Source organism: Eurosta solidaginis, chromosome 3, assembly GCF_040869045.1.
Source record: "Eurosta solidaginis isolate ZX-2024a chromosome 3, ASM4086904v1, whole genome shotgun sequence".
Lineage (NCBI taxonomy): Eukaryota > Metazoa > Arthropoda > Insecta > Diptera > Tephritidae > Eurosta > Eurosta solidaginis.
This window is the reverse complement of record NC_090321.1, coordinates 7,792,343-7,814,122: the sequence shown is the minus strand read 5'-3', so window position 1 is coordinate 7,814,122 and position 21,780 is coordinate 7,792,343. Positions and strand designations below refer to the sequence as shown.

At 34.3% G+C, this 21,780-nt stretch overlaps 1 protein-coding gene across 7 annotated transcripts in view; it reads left to right on the top strand.

Annotated features, from left to right (window-relative positions):
- Positions 1–21,780, top strand: part of LOC137243197 (micronuclear linker histone polyprotein) — a 553,070-nt gene that overhangs the window by 330,970 nt on the left and 200,320 nt on the right. For 2 of the 7 annotated variants that reach the window (XM_067770580.1, XM_067770576.1), the window contains exons 1-2: positions 13,790–13,856; positions 19,900–20,192. The exons of 2 other annotated variants lie outside the window; for them this stretch is intronic. In XM_067770580.1, coding sequence (XP_067626681.1) covers positions 20,043–20,192 — 150 coding nt within the window. In that variant the 5' untranslated portion in view covers positions 13,790–13,856; positions 19,900–20,042. Of the gene's footprint in view, positions 1–13,789; positions 13,857–13,885; positions 13,993–16,685; positions 16,819–19,593; positions 20,193–21,780 lie in introns of those variants that run through there. 3 more of the 7 variants (XM_067770577.1, XM_067770578.1, XM_067770579.1) reach the window with 3 other exon arrangements.

Genomic DNA, 21,780 nt, shown 5'->3' with positions numbered 1-21,780 from the left:
TTTCTAGCACCACCCTAATTTACATATGTGGTGCTTTGATTTGCAGAATGAATTCAACAAGGCCAGCCGCGTACTTTATGTTTGCAAACTTTTCACCATCTCATGACAATGCCCACAAAGCGATCATTATCCATAATTTCTATAGTTTCCGCTGATGGATGCTGCACTTGTCAGGGTTGTGGCGTAAAATGTTTTTAGAATAGAAGCTTTTTTGTGTGCATTGTTGGCGTACTTATGTTTTATTCTTTTATGTTTCGTTTCCAAGCATTTGAATTTATTACAAATCGGCTAAATCTATTCTATGCTGGTGATGGTAATAATTTTTTTAATGCGGATTGACAAACACAAAGGGGTTGTGATAGAGTAAAAAATGATTGTGGTAAGGACTTACTTACATATAAAGACGGAGCTTAAAAATTATATACCGATGTTATGTTGTGTAAATGCATTATTCTCTTTATTAGTTGTGAATATGTATAATATAATACATATCCATTCTCAAAAAAAAAAAAAAAATTACATTTTTGTGCGAGAATCTACGTCATCTAATTTACAGCTACCGCGAATACAATTGTGCTGACTAGCTTATCAAAGATAGTAAAAGAATAATACATTAATTACTAGAAGACCCGGCAAATTTGGCCTATCTGCATACATTTTAATAAGCTTTTTCCGTCTGATTCTGCCCTCCCCCCTCATCACTTTTTCTCATCCCATCGGGTCCACATTTTGGCCTCGATACCCTGTACGTCGATCGCAACCAAACCTATGTAGTAACCACCGCGTGAGGTTTACGCAACTTGTGTGAAAGTTTGAACAAAATCGACCGACGCATCTCTTCAAACACCGGCGACCAACTAACAAACATTTTTTTTTTTTTTTTTATTCATCATTAATTTCATTGAATACTGAATGGTTTATATTCTATATATGTGTTTCTTAACGTATTGATACTTATCTAAGAGTGATCATAGCTAAATCTAAGGTTTGATAACAGTATTGTTTTGGAATATTCTTTGAATATTAATTAAGTCAGTATTTATCCAGAAAAAGCTAAAAAAAAACTGGATTTTATCAACTAACAAACATTTTAGCCTTTCTTTTTATATATATAGATTTTTATTTTTCATAATTCCCTATAATATTAAAACGAAATGCAGATCTTCGTTGCTTTTGAAATTCGGCTTAAAAATTGCACATGAAACAACTAAAGACTCTCCTGAATTAAAAAAAATATCATAGCACCTCTAAATCGCGGGTCCCCTCAGAAACCCCACCCCCCCTCGGCGGGCGATGTGCTATACTTGATACCATTAGCTATAATATTTTTTATTGATAAACAGGTTGTTTAAATAAACACCAAGCAATTACACGGAAGTATATCAGCACCACCTGAAAATATGAGTGCCACTGCGCATACGTAATATTTTAATATTACAAATAAACAAATAAAAAAATTCCAATAAAGTAATATTGCGACTATAAACTGAGATATAACCTATCCTTTATTTCAAGTTAGATCAAACTACACACGGGGTGCAAAACAAATTCAAAATCGGCTCAGTAGTTTAGGAGTCCATTGGCCTCAAACTTGTGACACGTGTTTTTTATATATTAAGATAATGAATAAAAATAAATTCTCGAATTAAAAATTAAGAGAGAAAGAAAAAGAAAGGGTTTATATGTGGCGTGAAACGCATAACAGAAATTTCCTTTAAGTATTCTTTCCAGTCCGTAGAAAAGGAATTTATTAAAATTGAATTCTATTAAAATTGGGATTTCTTAAAATTTATAATAATAAATAATTAATATTATAAATAATTTATTAAAATTGTTCAATGCCGAAATCATAGATTTGAAATCAGAACATTATCACATTTTTCTTAAAGGTACTAATATTTAGACATGCTCTGACATCTTCTGGCAATTTATTGAAAAACCTAACACCATAATTGCGAATAGAGTTTGCCAATTTCACGGTTCGAAAGAAAGTTCTCCTAATGTTTGTAACACATCGCAGACTATATACCGATCGATCTATTATATTGAGTTCTATGTGGTGCTTTATCAAGTTATTTTTAATTTTGAAAACTACTAAAAGTGGTTGTAAGATACATATTTTTTTATTGTCTCGCCAGTTCTCATAAAGGCTTGCAGTGGAAGTTCTTATTGGTAAAGACAGTATATTTTTAATTACCTCGTTTTGTAGATGCTGGAGTTCGTTTATTTCATATTCTGCACACCGATTCCAAATTTGTTTTAAATAGCAGATCTGCGACATGAAATACGCATTGTATAAAAGCCACAGTTGTTTTATAATGCGAAGTTAAAGGGAATTAGTTTCAGTTTTAAGTTATTTATTTACTCGCTCTAGTTTAAGTTGGAGTCGAACCAAAAGCCTATGTATTTAAGCTTTTCTACCCCACAAATCTTCACATTGTTGAACATGATCCCGGAAAATTCATTAATATCCGGCGCTGGTTTGAAATTTTTAAAAATGATAAAATTTGTTTTTGAAAGATTTATTTTAAGCATGATTACATTCAGTTAGAATAAAAGGTTTTATAATATTTGTTGCTGGTTCCTCAATAAAATGAATATTTCTGTGAGATTCGATAACGGTTGTGAAGTACTCATTGAAACAGTCTGCAATTCTATCCGATTCTGTTATTGGTAAATGTGTGATCGAAAATCCATCTAAATTTTTGCCAGAGCTCCCTACCTTAATAGATCTGTATCATGCAGTATCTTCTTCAATTGCCTTAGACTTCTACTCTGCTTGACAAACTCACATCCATCCGATATTGAACCACTGAATAAATTTTAATTATGCTTGAAAGCATCCCTTTTAAATCTGAGCTTGACTAATAGTATCCTTTTTAGTCATATTGGATACCTTACAAATGATATTATGTTAATTTACGGGAATCTTTGTTAGCATTCTGCCAGGGTGTTTCTAACCACTGTGAAATGAAGGATAGCAACAAGTTTTCGAAAGTATTCATATGCTCAACCTAGGTGCGGTTGAGCTGGTCGGTTCACAAGGACCTCACATAGACTTAAGGAGCTCATAGAGTTGCCAGAAGTTTGCTTTACGACCCAACTGGAAAACCTTATCAAAAACCAGGGCCTATGTTATAAAATAACTCCGTCATATTGGCAAATACTAGAAGCTTTCTAAAACCTAACCACTTCCCGCTTTTAGATCTGAGAGCCATATCTCTCCTAACAGCTGGAGTCACAGCTGGCTAGCGCAATTCATGAGCACAAAAAATGCTTAATCATTTCCCCCTCCAACCCGTACTTCCTACATCTGCTATCACTGACCAAGCCTTATTTAAAGGCATTTGACGCAAAAACGCAGTGTTCAGTCAGAATACCCGTTATGAGTTTACAGTTCTCTATTTTTAGTAATAGGAGTGACTTTGTTAGTCTAAGGTTTGTAATACCCAAAAGTGATCTTCGACACTTCGCATTCCCGCGCTTGGGTCTACGCCTTTATCGCTTGGTCGATCATGTGCACTTCTTGCCTTCTCTTACTCTCGCCCAAACTAATTAGGACGTCTACGAAGCAAGCTTCAAAGGATACACCATTTTTAGCTAGTTCATCCGGTTTTTCATTCCCATATATTCCCATACCGTTTGGAACGCCCTAAAGATGTATGCTTCACCCTATCCCGATTCTTTCCAGGTTTTGCTTAGTTCTAATTGCTGCTTGGATGTCAATAAAAAAGTTGACGCGACTGCAGTTTAAGCTTTTTATACTCAGTTGAGCAGAGCTAACAGAGTATATTAAGTTTGATTGGATAACGGTTGGTTGTACATATATAAAGGAATCGAGATAGATATAGACTTCCATATATCAAAATAATCAGGATCGAAAAAAAATTTGATTGAGCCATGTCCGTCCGTCCGTCCGTTAACACGATAACTGGAGTAAATTTTGAGGTATCTTGATGAAATTTTGTATGTAGGTTCCTGAGCACCCATCTCAGATCGCTATTTAAAATGAACAATATCGGACTATAACCACGCCCACTTTTTCGATATCGAAAATTTCGAAAAATCGAAAAATTGCGACAATTCATTACAAAAGAGAGATAAAGCGACGAAACTTGGTAGATGAGTTGAGCTTATGACGCAGAATAGAAAATTAGTAAAATTTTGGACAATGGGCGTGACGCCGCCCACTTTTAAAAGAAGGTAATTTAAAAGTTTTGCAAGCTGTAATTTGGCAGTCGTTGAAGATATCATGATGAAGATTGGCAGGAACGTTACTCCTGTTACTATATGTACGCTTAATAAAAATTAGCAAAATCGGAGAAGGACCACGCCACTTTAAAAAAAAAAATTTCTTTAAAGTAAAATTTTAACAAAAAATTTAATATCTTTACAGTATATAAGTAAATTATGTCAACATTCATTCTAGTAATGATATAGTGCAACAAAATACAAAAATAAAAGAAAATTTCAAAATGGGCGTGGCTACGCCCTTTTTCATTTAATTTGTCTAGGATACTTTTAACGCCATAAGTCGAACAAAAATTAACCAATCCTTTTGAAATTTGGTAGGGGCATAGATTTTATGACGATAACTCTTTTTTGTGAAAATGGGCGAAATCGGTTGACGCCACGCCCATTTTTTATACACAGTCATCCGTCTGTCCTTCCGCATGGCCGTTAACACGATAACTTGAGCAAAAATCGACATATCTTTAATGAACTTAGTTCACGTGCTTACTTGAACTCACTTTATCTTAGTATGAAAAATGAACGAAATCCGACTATGACCACGCCCACTTTTTCTATATCGAAAATTACGAAAAATGAAAAAAATTCCATAATTCTATACCAAATACGAAAAAAGGGATGAAACATGGTAAGGTAATTGGATTGTTTTATTGAAGCGAAATATAACTTTACAAAAAACTTTATAAAATGGTTGTGAGACCTACCATATTAAGTAGAAGAAAATGAAAAAGTTCTGCAGGGCGAAATAAAAAACCCTTAAAATCTTTTCAGGTATTACATATATAAATAAATTAGCGGTATCCAACAGATGATGTTCTGGGTCACCCTGGTCCACATTTTGGTCGATATATGGAAAACGCCTTCACATATACAACTACCACCACTCCCTTTTAAAACTCTCATTAATGCCTTTAATTTGATACCCATATCGTACAAACTCATTCTAGAGTCACCCCTGGTCCACCTTTATGGCGATATCTCGAAAAGGCGTCAATCTATAGAACTAAGGCCCACTCCCTTTTAAAATACTCATTAACTCCTTTCGTTTGATACCCATATTGTACAAACAAATTCTAGAGTCACCCCTGGTCCACCTTTATGGCGATATTTCGAAACGGCGTCCACCTATAGAACTAAGGCCCACTCCCTTTTAAAATACTCATTAACACCTTTCGTTTGATGCCCATATTGTACAAACAAATTCTAGGGTCACCCCTGGTCCACCTTTATGGCGATATCTCGAAACGGCGTCCACCTATGGAACTAAGGATTACTCCCTTTTAAAATACTCATTAACAGGATTCATTTGATACCCATATCGTACAAACGCATTCTAGAGTCACCTCTGGTCCACCTTTATGGCGATATCTCGAAAAAGCGACCACGTATACAACAACCACCACTCCCTTTTAAAACCCTCATTAATACATTTAATTTGATACCCATATCGTACAAACACATTCTAGAGTCAACCCTGGTCCACCTTTATGGCGATATTTCGAAACGGCATCCACCTATAGACCTAAGGCCCACTCCCTTTTAAAATACTCATTAACACCATTCGTTTGATGCCCATATTGTACAAACAAATTCTAGGGTCACCCCTGTTCCACCTTTGTGGCGATATCTCGAAACGGCGTCCACCTATGGAACTAAGGATTACTCTCTTTTAAAATACTCATTAACACCTTTAATTTGATACCCATATCGTACAAACGCATTCTAGAGTCAACCCTGATCCACCTTTATGGCTATATCCCTAAATGGCGTCCACCTATAGAGCTATGGCCCACTCCCTCATAAAATACTCTTTAATACCTTCAATTTGATACAGATATCATACAAACACATTCCAGGGTTTCCCTCGGTTCATTTTCCTACATGGTTATTTTCCCTTATGTTGTCACCATAGCTCTCAACTGAGTATGTAATGTTCGGTTACACCCGAACTTAACCTTCCTTACTTGTTTCTTCTAGTGTTCTCTAAAAGCGCCTTCATATGCTTTCACTTACTCGGCCTAGTTGTCGATGAGTTAAATAATTTTCCGCCAGGCCGGTGCGCTAGGCTTTGTGACAAACTTTAAACCACTGTTTTTAAAAAGAAATAACCTTACCTGTCTATGCTGTGGAAAAAATTCGTACCTAAATACATATTTAAGTGACTCCATATTTATTTTTAAAAAATTGGTATATTGTAGCTAAAAACTATGCTTTTATAATTCAATCCAATCTGTTTTGTGACACCAGCAAATTCAATAATTCAATTCAATAAGATTGACTGCCCTCTGCTAGCTGCAACCGACAATGAAAAAACAAAAAAAAAACGAAAGTAAATGTCATAAAACATATCGATGAACATGCGAAGCTACTTCAACACGCACACAAGCAAAATTAAACATGACAACACATAAATTATTCAAAATGTTGATTTCACGTGAGCGATGCCACGAGCACCTCACAAAACTATGCGCTACTATCATCGTACTTCGCTTTCGCGCTTTCCCTCATTGCTTGCTCTTTCGTACATGCGATTTAAAAACGTGCTAACAATCAGCATTAAGCTAACAGAAACAAACGGACGTAGCCGAACAAAAAGTTTGCTCTATTTTTATCTATACTTGTTTTTTTTTTTTTTTGTTAACTTCAATGTTGTTCTTGCATTTTTCGTGCTGTTGCTGCCTTCATGTTTACTTTGACTTTGTTAGTATTTCTGTAATATTTGCTCAAATTTTTATTTTCTGTTGTGGTTATTGCTGCTTTGTATTTACGTCATTGTCTCAATGGAAACACAGTTTAATGGCATTGCTCCCAAAATGTAAAAATAAAACGTGATAATTGTGCAAAAGCATTCGACGTAAAGCGGCAGCCGAATAAAAATGCAGACCATAGAGATTTTCGTGCTAGTGAGACTACGAGTGATAAATATACCGTCTTTGATAGATCTGGCGCTTTGGGGTGTAGATGTCTGGAATCGTATTAACGCGCAAAATACGGATCAAAAGTGTTTTGAAATGTTTCTGTACAAAGTTTTGGGAACAACAATGTGCGCTGGGTTCTCAGAAACGAAAATCAACATAAAAGCGAGAGCGATGAGAATAATAGAACTTAAAATATGTCTTACAATTCGAAATGGCCTACGAATGGAAATACAATTTGGGAAACCTTGTTTTCGAATATATATTCCGAAATCATTTTCAGTCATGCTGTTGGTTGTTATTGTAAGCATTAAAATACTGCCCGAAAGCCAAGAGGAGTATTACGGATCTCTGCAGTTCTAAGAATACGGTATGTTCCGGTACTAGTATTTTCTGGTACCAGTTCGACTGCTGTCAGAATGATCTGTTGTTGTCATCAATGTCCTCTAACGGGAGTCCAAGGAAACTTACAGTTTCAACAGGGGTGGACTATAGTGAGAGGGGTGTTAGAGGCGTTGGTTCGAAATTACAACTCAAGAGATGATTGGTTTCAAGTGGGGACACATTACAAGCAGGACATACATTTTGTATACTGGGGTTGATTCTGGATAGGTAAGAGTTTAACCTGTTACAGTACCCAGACCCAAGTTGAGTTAGAGTGACGCACTTTTCTCTAGGGAGAATGCGTTCCTCTTCTACGAGTTATCGGTATTTTCCTTTAAGAACTGGATTCGCCGGGAAATTCCTATCACAGAGATCCGAATGGTCTCTTTGATTCTTACAATCCTCATGTATGTAAATTTTAGTCGCCTGTTCCGACAGGTATGTGAACTCACCGTGGGTATTTTCCAATTCCCGCAACCCGCAGGGGTGTGTTTCGTTTCTTCTAAAGTCTCTCCGAAATGGTCCTTTTTTGAAGTTGTTAAGATATTTGTGTGATCATCAAATTATTAATGTGAAATTACCCTCGTAAATGTTCACAAATTTGTTAAGTAAAATCCTAAAGCTTTGCATTTTTTCAGGAAAGTCGGAACTCCAACAAATCCGGGTGCTAAAGTTTTCATGATTTATACACTTAAACGGAAAACGAGAATATCATCTTACACGTAATGGAAGTTCAAGCGTTGTTTTGAAAGTAAAATAATTTCTAAAAAGTCTGAATATTTCACAAAATCTCTCTCTGAGAGCCTCCTCTTTTTAACTCCATATACCCTAACGGCAGCCGGCAGCAAGCATGGCACACTTTTGGAAAGCATGTAAACTTTTCAAATTTCCAGTGGCGCTATTCCAGTCTAATCGCGTAGAAAGCGCGAGAGCGTCGGAACTTGCAAATAATTTGGTGTCTGAAACTGATATCCCAGTCGGAATCGTGTACACTCACACTTTCCGGTTATTCGATAACAAATGATATATATCATTACTTGGACAGGTAACACCACTCTCCAGTGCTCGAGCTTCTAAAAAAAATGTTTAGTATCTTTTAAAATTCGGCAGAATCAGCGAGGTGCCCAACATTTTTAAGACAAAATTTAAAAGTGGCTCACCAAAACTTGCGGAGGTACGGCATAAAACTCTTAACAGTCTGATTTGCGCTAAATTAGTATTGTGCTCTAGATTCATGTTATTCTATGAAATCATTTACTTACGTTTTATCTACTTTATGCCATTTCTGCTTTCTTCATTTCTACTTGGTTCCTTACTTCAAAACAGGGACGGAAAATAATAATTTTTTTTTTTTCGGAGTCGAAAAAGTCCTGGTCAAAAAATTGTCCTAGGTGAAAATGTTTGAGTTCCCAGGTATCCCTATAGTAATATCATGTCGAGTCATGCATCCCTTTTATTTTTCGAACTTTTTCCATAAAGTCCACATATAAAAGTAAAGTCTGTATTCATATTTTTTGAGTCCGATAGAACTAGTTAAAATCGGACTTTTAAAAATAAAAGTCCGGAAATAAAAGTTAAAGTTAAAAGTTCAAAAATTTGTCTGGTTCGGATAAGCCATTTTTTGTTATCAAGCCGGACTTTCATTTTGGCCTTATTTAACTATTTTTGGCCGGATTTAACTTTTATTTCCGGAATTTTCTTTTTAAAATTCCGAGTTTAACTAGTTCTATCGGACCCAGGTAATAAAAATCCGAAAATGATTTTTATCAAGAAAGACAAAAACAATTATAGACCTATCTCTTTGATTTCTTTTATTTCAAAGGTTTTTGAGAGGTTTTGGAAAATAAAAACTTTTTTAGCTCGATGCACTTCGGCTTTAGATCATGTCGGTCCACTGAAAATGCTTTGCTTAACTTTTATTCTCTTATAAATGTCGACTTAGACAACAGAATGAACAGCGCTGATCTATTTGTAGATACTACCAAGGCGTTTGATATGGTTGATCATAAAATCTTGCTAGGTAAACTGCATTACGCCGGTTTTCGTCGGTTCATTTATAATTGGTTTAGTTCCTACTTAACAGGAAGAGTTCAGAGAGTTAGAGTCAATGATTGTTTAAGTAATTCAGTCTCAATTAAGATGGGAGTGCCACAAGGGTCTGCATTAGGCCCGATATTATTTTTAGTCTATATAAACTCATTTTTTTCATTACCTTTCTAAGGAAAGGATGACCTCGCGATTGCATACGTTTTAACGAATATTTTAGATTTGGTGGCAGGTATCAACCGTAATGTGTATCTGCTAAGAACTTTGTTTGCTAAGCAAAAGCTTGTTGTAAGTAGAAAAACACAGATGATGTTTTTTAATCTACAAACTAGAGATATGTCCGACGGAGATATTGTTTTTCATTCCACTAATTGCACGTATGGAAGTTTCAATATCTGGGTGTGTCTCTTGATCCAAGTCTTAACTGGTCTTCACATATTTCGCGTTTAAAAGCATATTTGCGATGCACGGCTCGACACTTTTATAATCTTAGAAAAACCTCTACAAATGCAACCCTCAAGGTTCTGTATTATGCGCTAGTCCACTCTAAACTTCAGTATAGCATAAGCTGTTGGGGTGGGGCATCGTTTAATAAAATTCAGCCCTTTCTAGTTAGTCAGAAATACGTTATCAGAAAAATGTGCAATGTCAACCCGATTTCATCACTCTATGCAGCTTTTTACAAAACTCGGAATTCTGCCGATAAGGCACATGTATTACTATAAGACATTAAACATATTTTTTATTCGATGCGGTTATTTACATAGCCTAGCTTCAGATAATTATAATCTGAGGACAAACACCCACGGCCTAGTTGTTATTTCTGCATATCGTACAACTCTTTACAGTAACTTTTTCACGATCGTCTCTTTTAAGCTTTTCAATGCCCTGCCTGCTAATATACGCCTCATAAGAAATTTGCACAAGTTTTTAAAATATGTAAAATCATATCTACTCGAGCTATCACATAACGATATCAAAGTTTTGTTGGACCCTAGTATTTAATTTGACTTTGGATCTGTAACAATTTGCCTAATACATATGTATATTTTTATTATAATCGCTTATCTAAGTGCCATTATCACCCCACACACTAGTTCTGTATTCGATTTATATGGAGCATTCCACACTATTATATTATATTTTAAAGAATGCTTTACCTTCTTTTCTTACATATTAATATAAATTATGTTAATTTTAAGTTGAAATGTTACAGAAAAGGATGAATAAAATCAAATCAAAATCAATATTAAAAATCCAAAATTAATAGTTTTGCAAGGAATTATATTAAAAAAGGAATAACAGTTTCCGCCCCTGCTTCAAAATACTCTTCCCTTTAATTTCTGTTTTCAATTTGTGTTAATTCTTTGCTCTCATACACTTTCTTTAGCTAATACTCTCTCTCTCAGTTATTTTGTTTTCTTTTCAACTTCTTATAGGTTGCTTTATGCGCTTCCCTCTATGTGCATATTTCTCTTTCGCGGCATTTTTCTTTTTTGCGTTCAAGCATCTGCTTTTTACGTTTGGCATATTACTTTGACTTTTCGCATAAAAGTTTCTAACGTCGCTGTTTTCACCTCGTATATCACGTCGCTGACCTGCGCATATGACGTGTATTGATTTGCGTAATAACCTACTATTAACAATAACAACACCACCAATAAACTAAACAATTGTAATAAGGAAAGACAAACAAACTAAGCTCCACCAGCATCATGCTCTACTCTGATGGCTGTAACAGTGGGAATGTGTATGACATGCAAATGACAAATAGCGACAGATATAACACTAAACAGAAAAGTGACAAAAACACACAATTCTGTATGAATTAATGCTTTCACATTAATTTGCCTTTATATTTTACTGTTATGTATAATAAATCTTTCATTTGCTTTTTGCTTTGTTTACTTCTCTTTTATTTGTGATTATTTTTCAATCTTTTTTGCTGGGACTGCATTTCTTTAATTAGATTTTCCAGGTATACTCTTATTGCAACGAAGAAACCTAGCAAAACCGAAACCAAGCTTACTTTGGTAGTATAAATTCGAAATCAGAACGATTGTGAAACCTAATTATTTTTGATTCGTTGATGTCAAAGAAATGTTTCAAGGTCCGCTGAAATCGCAAGTTGCTCATACGCCATGGTGTACCGTTTGCAATAGAAATAAATACAAGATTTCATTTTCAAATTTTTCCAATTATCTCAAACCAATACAAATATTCATAGCCGACCGCGGTGGTGTGGTGGTAGCGTGTTCCGCCTACCACACCTAATGCCCTTGATTCACACCCCGGGCAAAACAACATCAAAATTTTAGAAATAAGGTTTTTCAATTAGAAGAAAATTTTTCTAGGTGGGGTCGCCCGTCGGCAGTGTTTGGCAAGCGCTCCGGGTGTATTTCTGCCATGAAAAGTTCTCAGTGAAAACTCATCTGCCTCGCAGATGCCGTTCGGAGTCGGCATAAGACAAGTAGGTCTCGTCCCGCCAATTTGTAGGAAAAATCAAGAGGAGCACGACGCAAATTGGAAGAGAAGCTCGGCCTAAAATCTCTTCGGAGGTTATCGCGCCTTAGATTTATTTATTTATTTAATACAAATATTAATTGCCGACCGCGGTGGTGTGGTGGTAGCGTGCTCCGTCTACCATACCGAAGATCTTGGTTTCGATCCCAGCGCAAAGCAACATCAAAAATTTAGAATATTTTCAATTAGAAGAAGGGATTTCTAAGCGGAGTTACCCCTCGGCAGTGATTTGGCAAACACTATGAGTGTGTTTCTGCCATGGAAGGCTTCTCAGTAAAAACTTATCTGCCTAAATAAGTACGTCCCCCAAATTTGTAGGAAAAATGTCAAAGGTCTGCGACGTAATTGGCCTAAGACCGTATCAATTTTGGTTGCTTCGCATTAGGAATGCTGTGATACAAAAAGCCGCCCTCACAAAATTTTGTCTTGCATATGTCAACAAATCCATACTCCAAAACGTAGCTGCAGAGGGCTGATGGTACCTAAGAGAGGTACATGAGAGGTATTTCTCCTTCTTGGGATTTTAGAGTGAATCGCAGTTGTGGTTGTTGTTGTATTAATGATAAAGTCTCTCCCCCCAGGGCTTTGGGGAGTGTTATCGATGTTGATGGTCTTTTCCCGGATATAGGTCCGGCACGCTCCGATAACAAGGCACCATTAAGATACTAGCCCGACCATCTGGGGAACGATGTATATGACCATATTAAACTTTGAGTGAGTGGACCGCAGTTAACAGTTTTTTCCGATAACCGCCAAAGGACTTGCAGGCATATCCTGAAATAATCAATAGCTCATACAAGATGGCTTTATATGTTGCATAAAGATGAAGGAATTTTTGAAGAATAGGCAAAAACTATTTTGGTTACAACTTTGCTTGAAACTCATTCCTCATAAGCAAAGACAAAGAGGAATTGTGGCCTTAAGATACTTCCTGTCTGTAAGTGCTAGATGCGTTTTACTAGAACTACTGAGTACTTTTCCTTTTCCGAATTTTTACGCGGGGAATATGTCTTGCATATGAAAGGATGTAAAATAGTAAAATAATACAAAGTTATTTTGCTCCCATGCAATAGTTCTAACGTCACGGGCATACAACTTATGGAAAATGACAATCTAAGCTGCTGAAAGCCAAAATGAATAGCGAGACAAAAACTTTGAGACTGAGACCAGCAAACATGAGTTATGACGAAGTTGCAGCAAATGAGTGATATATAGCAGTTACATGCTGACAGTGACGAAATGGAAACAAAAGAAAGAAAGGAAAATAATGACAGCTATTTGTTTACCAGACTTCCAATCAGGGGTTAGTATATGAGCAGGTCATTGAGGCAGAGAAGAAAGGAGAGAATAAAGGAAAAATAAATTATGGAATGGGACAAAGAAAAAACAGGTGAAAGAACGAATGAGAGCGTAACGCTACTATAAAGCAATACACTCTTACTGGAAGCAAGAGAAAATTTAAAGGACCTGACTATGCCCATTTCATTCGACCGGTGCTGTAACAGCAAATAAAAAATTGCAAAAGGTAGTTGAACACAGTAATTGAAAAGTAAAAACAAAGTGACGAAAAACACACACATTCGGTAACTATGCGAAACAGTATAAAGTTTATAAAGCCCCAAAGAGCGCGGCATAAGTCAGTTGAAGTTGTGAGCCGAAACAGTGCGGAGCTTGGCGTGCGTGGAGTCGGTCGAATAAGGGCAACGAGAAAAAAACACAGGATGTGTGTGAATTAAGGTGTTTACTTGTTGTTTTTTTTTTTTTGTCTGCAGGGCAAGAGAGTGTGTGATTCTAAAAATAGCAACAACGTGCTTGATGCGTATTTGCAAAAGCAAATTTTATGGGTCACGTGCAAACTTTGCATGCCAAAAGGGTAAACATCAAACGTAAAATAAACCAAATCAAGCAAAAATAAAATATATTTTGTTCAATAAAATTTAAACGAAGTGACACAGAAGCTGAGCCTAAGTATAAAAGCAATAATAAAATATGTATCGAAAACAAAAAAGAGAATACAAAATGTACCCCTTCGCGTAATTCAGGTGAATTGCGTCGAATACTGACTCATTGACACGTGCCATTTCAAATCTACGCAAAAAACTCGATAACTAAAGACATAAAATGTGGCAAAATAAAATATTTGAACAAATTATTGCCTATCTACAGGCGCACTAACCTTGAGTTTTGTGCTACTATATACTTTAAATTTATTACAATTCCAAAGCAGCTAAAAAAACGCACGGATTTCAGGAGAGTTTTCATGAGACATTTTGTCTGTTAAGCTCCATATCTGCCTACCAACCTGTCAAACAATTGCAAAAGAGCACTGCCAAAAATGTAGTTATGTATGTATTAAATGTGGCAACCAAAGGCATCAGCTTCGCTGCCAAAACCAAACCCGAGCGCTAAAATATAAGAACGCTAATGAATGAGAGCATATCTGACGCTAAATCCATAACAATGTGGAAAGTAAACAAGTTTTTAGAGAAATCGAAGCAAATAAATTATATAATATATAAAATTGTAAACTAAGGAAATCTGAAAATTACAAATTGAAAACTAAAATTCAAACTAAAACATTAAATTTTTAAAGAAAAATTAAAGTTCAAAAATTTAAATAAAAATCTAAAACATCTTATTGAAAATAAAAATTTTTTTAAATATAATTTTAAATCATATATTTAATATAGTCTTAAAGTTTGATATTTAAAAAATTTTAGTTTTGATAAAACTTTAAATTTCAAATTTTATATATTAAAAAAAATATATATATAAACGTATTTTGAACGTTAAAAAAAAATTATATTTTAGAGTGTGAAACCAGGAAACGAACTTCTTAAATTAAAATAAAGAAATAAAAGTTTAAAACAAAAAACTTCAGCTTAAACTTTTTGGTTGAAAATTAAAACCATAATTATTACACAAAAATTGAAAAGTTGAACTTCAACTAAGAAAATTGTAGTTAATACCTAAACTGAAGTTAATACCCAATAACTTTATGTCAAACACTCAAATAAATATTTCAAATTTTTGATTAAAAAACTAAATGTGAAAAATAATAATTTCAAACTAAAACCATAAGTTTAATTAAATAATTCAAGTAAATTTAAAAAAAAATAATATAAATAAAAAAATTTTTAATTGCAAACTAAGGCAACACAACTAGAAATTTTTGAAAAACCATGAATGATAAATAAATATAGATGATTTCACAAAATACAAAAATTTAAACCTTAAAATAAAAAACATTTACAAAAAAAGTTTACAAAAATAAATTATGCGTTTTAATTTTTAAACAAAATAATTTTAATTAATCAAATTTTAAAACTTCCAACACTATATGTAAAGTATTAAAATAAAAATTTTTGAAATGTAAATTTTTAAAACTAACGATTCTAACATTAAGTTATAAGTTTTAAAATAAAATAAGAAAAAAATATAAAAACATAAACAAGTGTAAGCTTAAACTCTTTTTAGATATTTTGTATCTAAACTTTTAAAGTCAAAATTTGTTAATTCCAAATTTTTTAAACTTAAAATTTTAAAATGAAATTTTAAAACTTAAATTTATAATTTAGTGTTTTTTGTTTGTACTTAGAACTTAAAATTTTAAATACAATATTACAAAATTTTAAAGTTTGAAATGACTGTAACTTCTCAATAATTTGTATTTACAATTTTTGTATAAAACTTATTATTTGAAATTTCAGGTCTAAGATTTTAACTGTGAATTAAAGATTTTAATTTTATGCTATGTATTTTAAACTTAATATGGTTAATTTCAAAAATTAAAATTTTGAATATGAACTTTGTAAATTTTTTATTTAATTAAATTTAAAATATTTTTTTTAGAGTTAAAGACTAAAGACTTAAAGTAATAAACCAATAAATTTAAAAATTCAATGTAACAATTAAAACTTGACTCAAAATTTAAAGTTTAAAACTAAGAACTTAAAATTTTAAAGGATAAATACTTAATTTATGACTGAAAACCAGGATTTAAATTATAAAATCCGGAAGAAATAAACAAGAATTTTTTAAATTAAAATAATTTTAACAAATCAATATTCAAAGCCAAAAAATGAGAATTTCAAATTAGTTAATGAAACACAAAATTTTAGCAATAACTTAATGTAAAATAATTCCGTAAACATTTTTTAATAAAATTATTATTATTTTTTTTTTCAACTAAGAAAATTTAAAATGTGAAATTTAAAATTGAAAATAATTATTGGCGCAACATTTTTTAACCATCTTTAATCATTTACAAAATCTTCACTTTAAGCACATTTTGTACACCATCGTGTCACTTCCATCGCATACCATTCACCTTTATCCACAATTTCATTCCACCGTGCAGTGTTCCATTTACTCATTCATTCCATGATGCGCGCATCTCGCTCGCACAATTCGTATGCTTCAGGGATGCTGTTCGTTGACTGTCGTTGGTTGCATGGGAAAGTCGAAGAATGTGAATTTAGCCGCATGTTCGCGGACGCCATGACGTAGTGTACATTCGTTGTGGTTGCGTACACGTGGTCGCATCAAAAACGCGGTTAAATCGTACGGCAGTCGAGTGTTATGGTACTACAATAAAAAAAAAGTGTATACAAACAAGAAAGGACCAACAACTAAACATAGTTGTGCAAAATACCAACTACACTATCGAAAGCCATTGGCTTCCTTTTGAAATTTTGAAGTAAAATTGTAGCATATTTGCAGGCGTTAATGATCAAAAATTTCTTTGTGCTTTTGTGTTTGGATTAGTTTGTTGTTGGTTTCGCGCAAACTTGTCACAAGCAGCTGGAGTGATTTATTGCGATGTACTCCTCATTTTTGGTGCAACATTTTTGTGTTGTATGCCATTTGTGATATGAATGCATTTGACATCTCTTTATAAAATTAACAGACAAAGTAAAGGATATAATCTTTTAATATCCTAGTACTATCAGAACAAAAGAATTAGTACAATCTTCATAAATGATGGGCGTTTGTTGAAGTTGACAGTGACATTTAAGAGATAATTATGATTTCTAATCGAACTATTCTGCTAGTGGGTTCTATGGACGTGAGCGGACTGAGAAAGATACGCGTACGGCAAAAGCATCAGCACTAGAAAAATTAATGGATTAAGTCGTATGTTTTTATGTCCTTCTGTTCGTCCGTTTTAGTGACAGCTACAGATGAAGTTGAAATATATTTAAAAAATTCGGTACTTACAGAATATCTTTACTTATACCCAGCATAGTTCGCGAATAAGGTGACTTCCCTAAAATATGAACAGGTCACATTCAATAAATGAAAGCCCAGACAATGGCGGACGGTGCTCAAAGTATCAATGCCTTCCAAGCGAAGGTCGTTGTCATAAAGAGACAGCCAGAATGCCCCAGAACGGTCTCAGTTACCAATATTACGATTTCTGTCGATAGCCTAATGGATAAAATGACATATCGGAAGTGTGGAGTCTCGCTGGCATTCATAGGGCACCTCTATATCCTCCTTTGCCAGGTATCTGTGCACAGCCATAATGAAGGGAAAGAATTTACAGGTGATGTTTTTAGAGTGATATAGGTGAGGCGGAAAATCTATAAATGTAGTATTAGAGCAGCGTAATGGCTGTGGATCAACCGAGGTGGTTGCGAGGTCTCAAGGTCCTTAAAGTCATATATGGAGAGGAAAGGAACTATTTTCTTTCTCAATCCAAACAAATCTGAATTCAGAGTACTTACGGTAGTCATCATAGGAAACCTCGGCACGAACTATTTTCTAAGAATAAATATAAAAATTTTGCCTGAAAAAACCCTAAGAAAGTAATGCAAAGCAAAAGGTATAAGATATAATAAACAAACTATGAAGATGAGCATTTAAATTGAGTCCGAAAGACCCTAAATATAATACTATACTTAGACCTGGGCCTTCACATTTGAGTATTTGCACCAGGATAAGCTTTAAGTCTTGGGAGATACGGGTAGTGAAGCATGGCATCATCCTAACTTTTGCTTTCACTGGAATATGACGGAAATTTTGAAGTGCATTCCCCCTCCATGCGTGACTAGAGTGCCGACAGAGTATATAACGAGAAGGTAATCTCCTTCTGGGTCCAAACTGGGCATCAGTGACTGAGCAGGGACTTTCTCATAGCAATTGTATCTCACACCATCCATCCGTTTCCTAAAATTTTTAGTTTGCGAGAATTAAAAGATATTAAAGTCAGCAACAAACTTCACTAGCATCAAACTTATCCAGGTCGCAGTAATGTTGAAGACAATGGGAAAACAGAAAAAACCAGTGAAGGTAGGGGTAATGGTAGATAACACTTGGATGGCCGAGCTTCATCGCCTACTCACACTTGTTAGAGGCAAGCATATGTAAACGTTAGGAACTCTTTGGACAGCTGCGAAGCTGTCAACCAATCATACGATTACGATATAAATACGAGCCCGAAATTGGCGCCTAGGTAATGGGGGGCCAAAATACTTCTCATTTAAGGGAGCCATGAAAAAAATCGCCCCATGGGCAACGCCCAGTTAAAAGACAGTACGCGTCATGCTAGTCTTCTTCCCTTCGAAAGCAGAAAATTAAAAAGCCCAACAATTCAAATTTATCTCAAATGGAATTTTCATGTTCAGCAGATAATACGAAGCTAGCAGTGGCAGTTTTGTCAAATTTCATCAATCAAGTTCTCATTTTTTTTACTTAGGATAACTTAAGAAAAAACTCCCATGAATTTTGTAACTGAAATATCTCAAGCGCGTTTTCGAAAAAAAAAACAGAAAAGGTTACAAAAGTTTTGAACTTTTTGTTCAAGGATTTCCAACTTTTATTGGGAATGCAATTTAGTAGCCTAATCAATTGAAGTCTAACAATATGCAAATTATAAAATCTTTTCCTAATGGTGTTTTGGATTTTCTTCCATTCGAAGGGAGTATAGCTTTATTTTTTATGCGAAAGAATTTCTAAAGAGACATTTGAAAAGAATATTTTTGAAAACCAATGCGAATTTTGAGAGATCTATATGATGTACTGTGTGATTTTAAAATTGATTGGACATACTCGAAAACCTCATAAAACTTTAAATACAACTTTTTGAATGTTCATAAAATTTTCGCGAGTTTTTCGAAAAAGTTTTTGAGATTGCTTAGCAAAGTTTCAGTTACAAAATGTATGGAAGTTTTTTTCTTAAGGTATCGAAAATAATAAATAGAGAATGATTTAGATGCTATTTTCTGGTTCGCTACTGTATATGTGCAAAACTATGATATGGCTATGAAGTACAGTACTAGCTTCAAGCAGCGGCAGCGTAGCACATACAACCGCTAACTTACAGAGAGAGCTGTGCTGCTGCCCCAGTGGTTTCATTAGAGCAGGAATGACTACTAAAAGTTTTTTACTATAGAAATGGCAGGCCCACTTCAAAATAAATTTACTAAACAAAATAAAAAACTTTCTATGAAATTTAGAACTTTGTACGTGAGTAGCTTTTGCGACAAAAAAAAAATTCGTCATTAGTAGACGAAATTAAATGTAAGCATTACGTGATTGGCAACTCAAAATAAGTACAAAAAGAAAATTGTGACAAAAATAAGAAGTGAATATAAAGAACGATTAAAAAAAGTCCAATTACGCCAATGATACCATAAAATTCTAAACACATACATACACGCACATATATGTGTCATTAAAAAAAGTGTGTTCATTTGTATAAGCTACCGCAAGTAAGAATGTGTGTGTGTTTATTTAATTCAAATTGCGTAATGCTGTAATTTTTGTATATTTAAAGTCAAAGTGGTTCAGCTACTTAATTGAAAAGTCAGCAAAAAAACGGGCAACCATATTATAAAAGAAAACTACTACAATTATACTAACAAAAAGCAATAACTTTCGAGCTCAACTAACACAAATAAGAAATATAAACAAAAAAAAATGCCATTCGGCCGCAAATCACCGCTGGAAGCGCTTGCCTTACCAGGGGTCATTTTGGCCTATAAATACAGTCAATTTCGGCAAAGACGCCGCGAGGCAGCAAGTCGACGTGTAACGGAACGTGAATTGGTAGCACTCCATCATAAAATCGTAAGTTTGTTAAATGAAGAGAAAAAATATATATTTGCAAAATATTTAAGCAGATGTACAGTAGAGAACAAAAAAATTGCAGCGGTTGTCGAATAAATTTGTCTTTTTTATTTTAAGAAGTAAACGAAAAACATACTTTGTGTGAATTAAGCGGGGATTGCCCTAATTGCTTTTAAATGTATTAAAACATTTATTTGAAGAATATTTTTTAAATTAATTTAATTTAGTTATTTGAGAAAAATTTAAACAACGTGACATTTGGACGGAAAAGGTATAATCGAAACAACGGTCGCTTTTTCCGTCCTGAAATCATGATTCAATTACTATGGGTTTGTTCTTCAATAATGACAGATCTTTGACACTCCCAAATTGAAAAATCTGGACGGGCTGCTTTTACGAAGTAAGGATAACGGGGCATAATTCAATCCCCTTCAGTGGAATTGTAGTAGACAAGTATCTTTTGTAGTATATTAGTGGTGATAATAAATTTATAAATGCCAAAAGTGTTTGGGAAATAATTCATTTTCGTCTAAATATTTCGTGTTATGTTGGTTTGGTCCTTCTTTTAGAAATTGTTTGAAGAATGCCGTACGTTAGAATTTTATTCAAAAATGCACTATCTCAAAATTTGTTTCCAGAACTCCCTACATGAGCATAAGTTCAATGCATTTTGTCATAACAGGTAGTTAATGAAAAGTATTCTGAGATGAATAGTTCTTCAATCTAACTCTAATATAGGGCGGTTTTGTGACAAATCCTGAATTGGGAAAATTTTGAAAAATATTTTGAGATAGCATGATTTTGAACAGGCAGCCGACATTGGGTGATATGATAATCAGTAGCCGCAATGAACTGTCAAAAACAAAAATAAAAGAAAATGGCTTATTTTCTTAGAACTTTATGCCTACCTTGACTTTGACAGAAGAGTTAAGGTTAAGCTTTTGTTCGGTCCTGCTACACAGGGAGTAATCACCTTTTTATTCTGAAATTTCGGAAAGCTCTTTTCCGTTAAGTATTCATGGAATCGTTCCGGATAAACCGTTAATTTAGAATATTCGGAATACGTTCATTTGATACTACCTCACGAGGCCCCAATATGCATAATATTCCAAATATAAACCGATTATCCAAATTCTAAAATGGAGACGAATGTTCCGAACATACGGAATTAATAGAACAGAAGGTCGACTTTTAATACGCGCCCAAAAATATTGAGAGAAGTGTCAAAAGACGCGTATTGACCTCGATAACAATAATTCGAAGGCGGAAATTAAAATTTTACCGCGTTCAAAAGATATTGACGAAAAACCGAAAAATGACCCCGGGTTGCGGCCTTCAGCCGGGCTTATAAAAAATTACCCTGGCCGGTCCACTAATGAGGTGGGATCAAAATTAAATGCGTGCAATATCCCTTTGTACACAAAATCTTTTTCAGTGCACAAACACATTACAACAGCCACATGAAAATTGCCAAATTCAACTGCAAATATCTCCGGACAGAGATACAATTTGTCTCTTCCGCCTTAGGACTATTGTTATCGAGGTCACCTCTCTCGATATTTTTCGACGCTTATTAGCAGTAGACTCC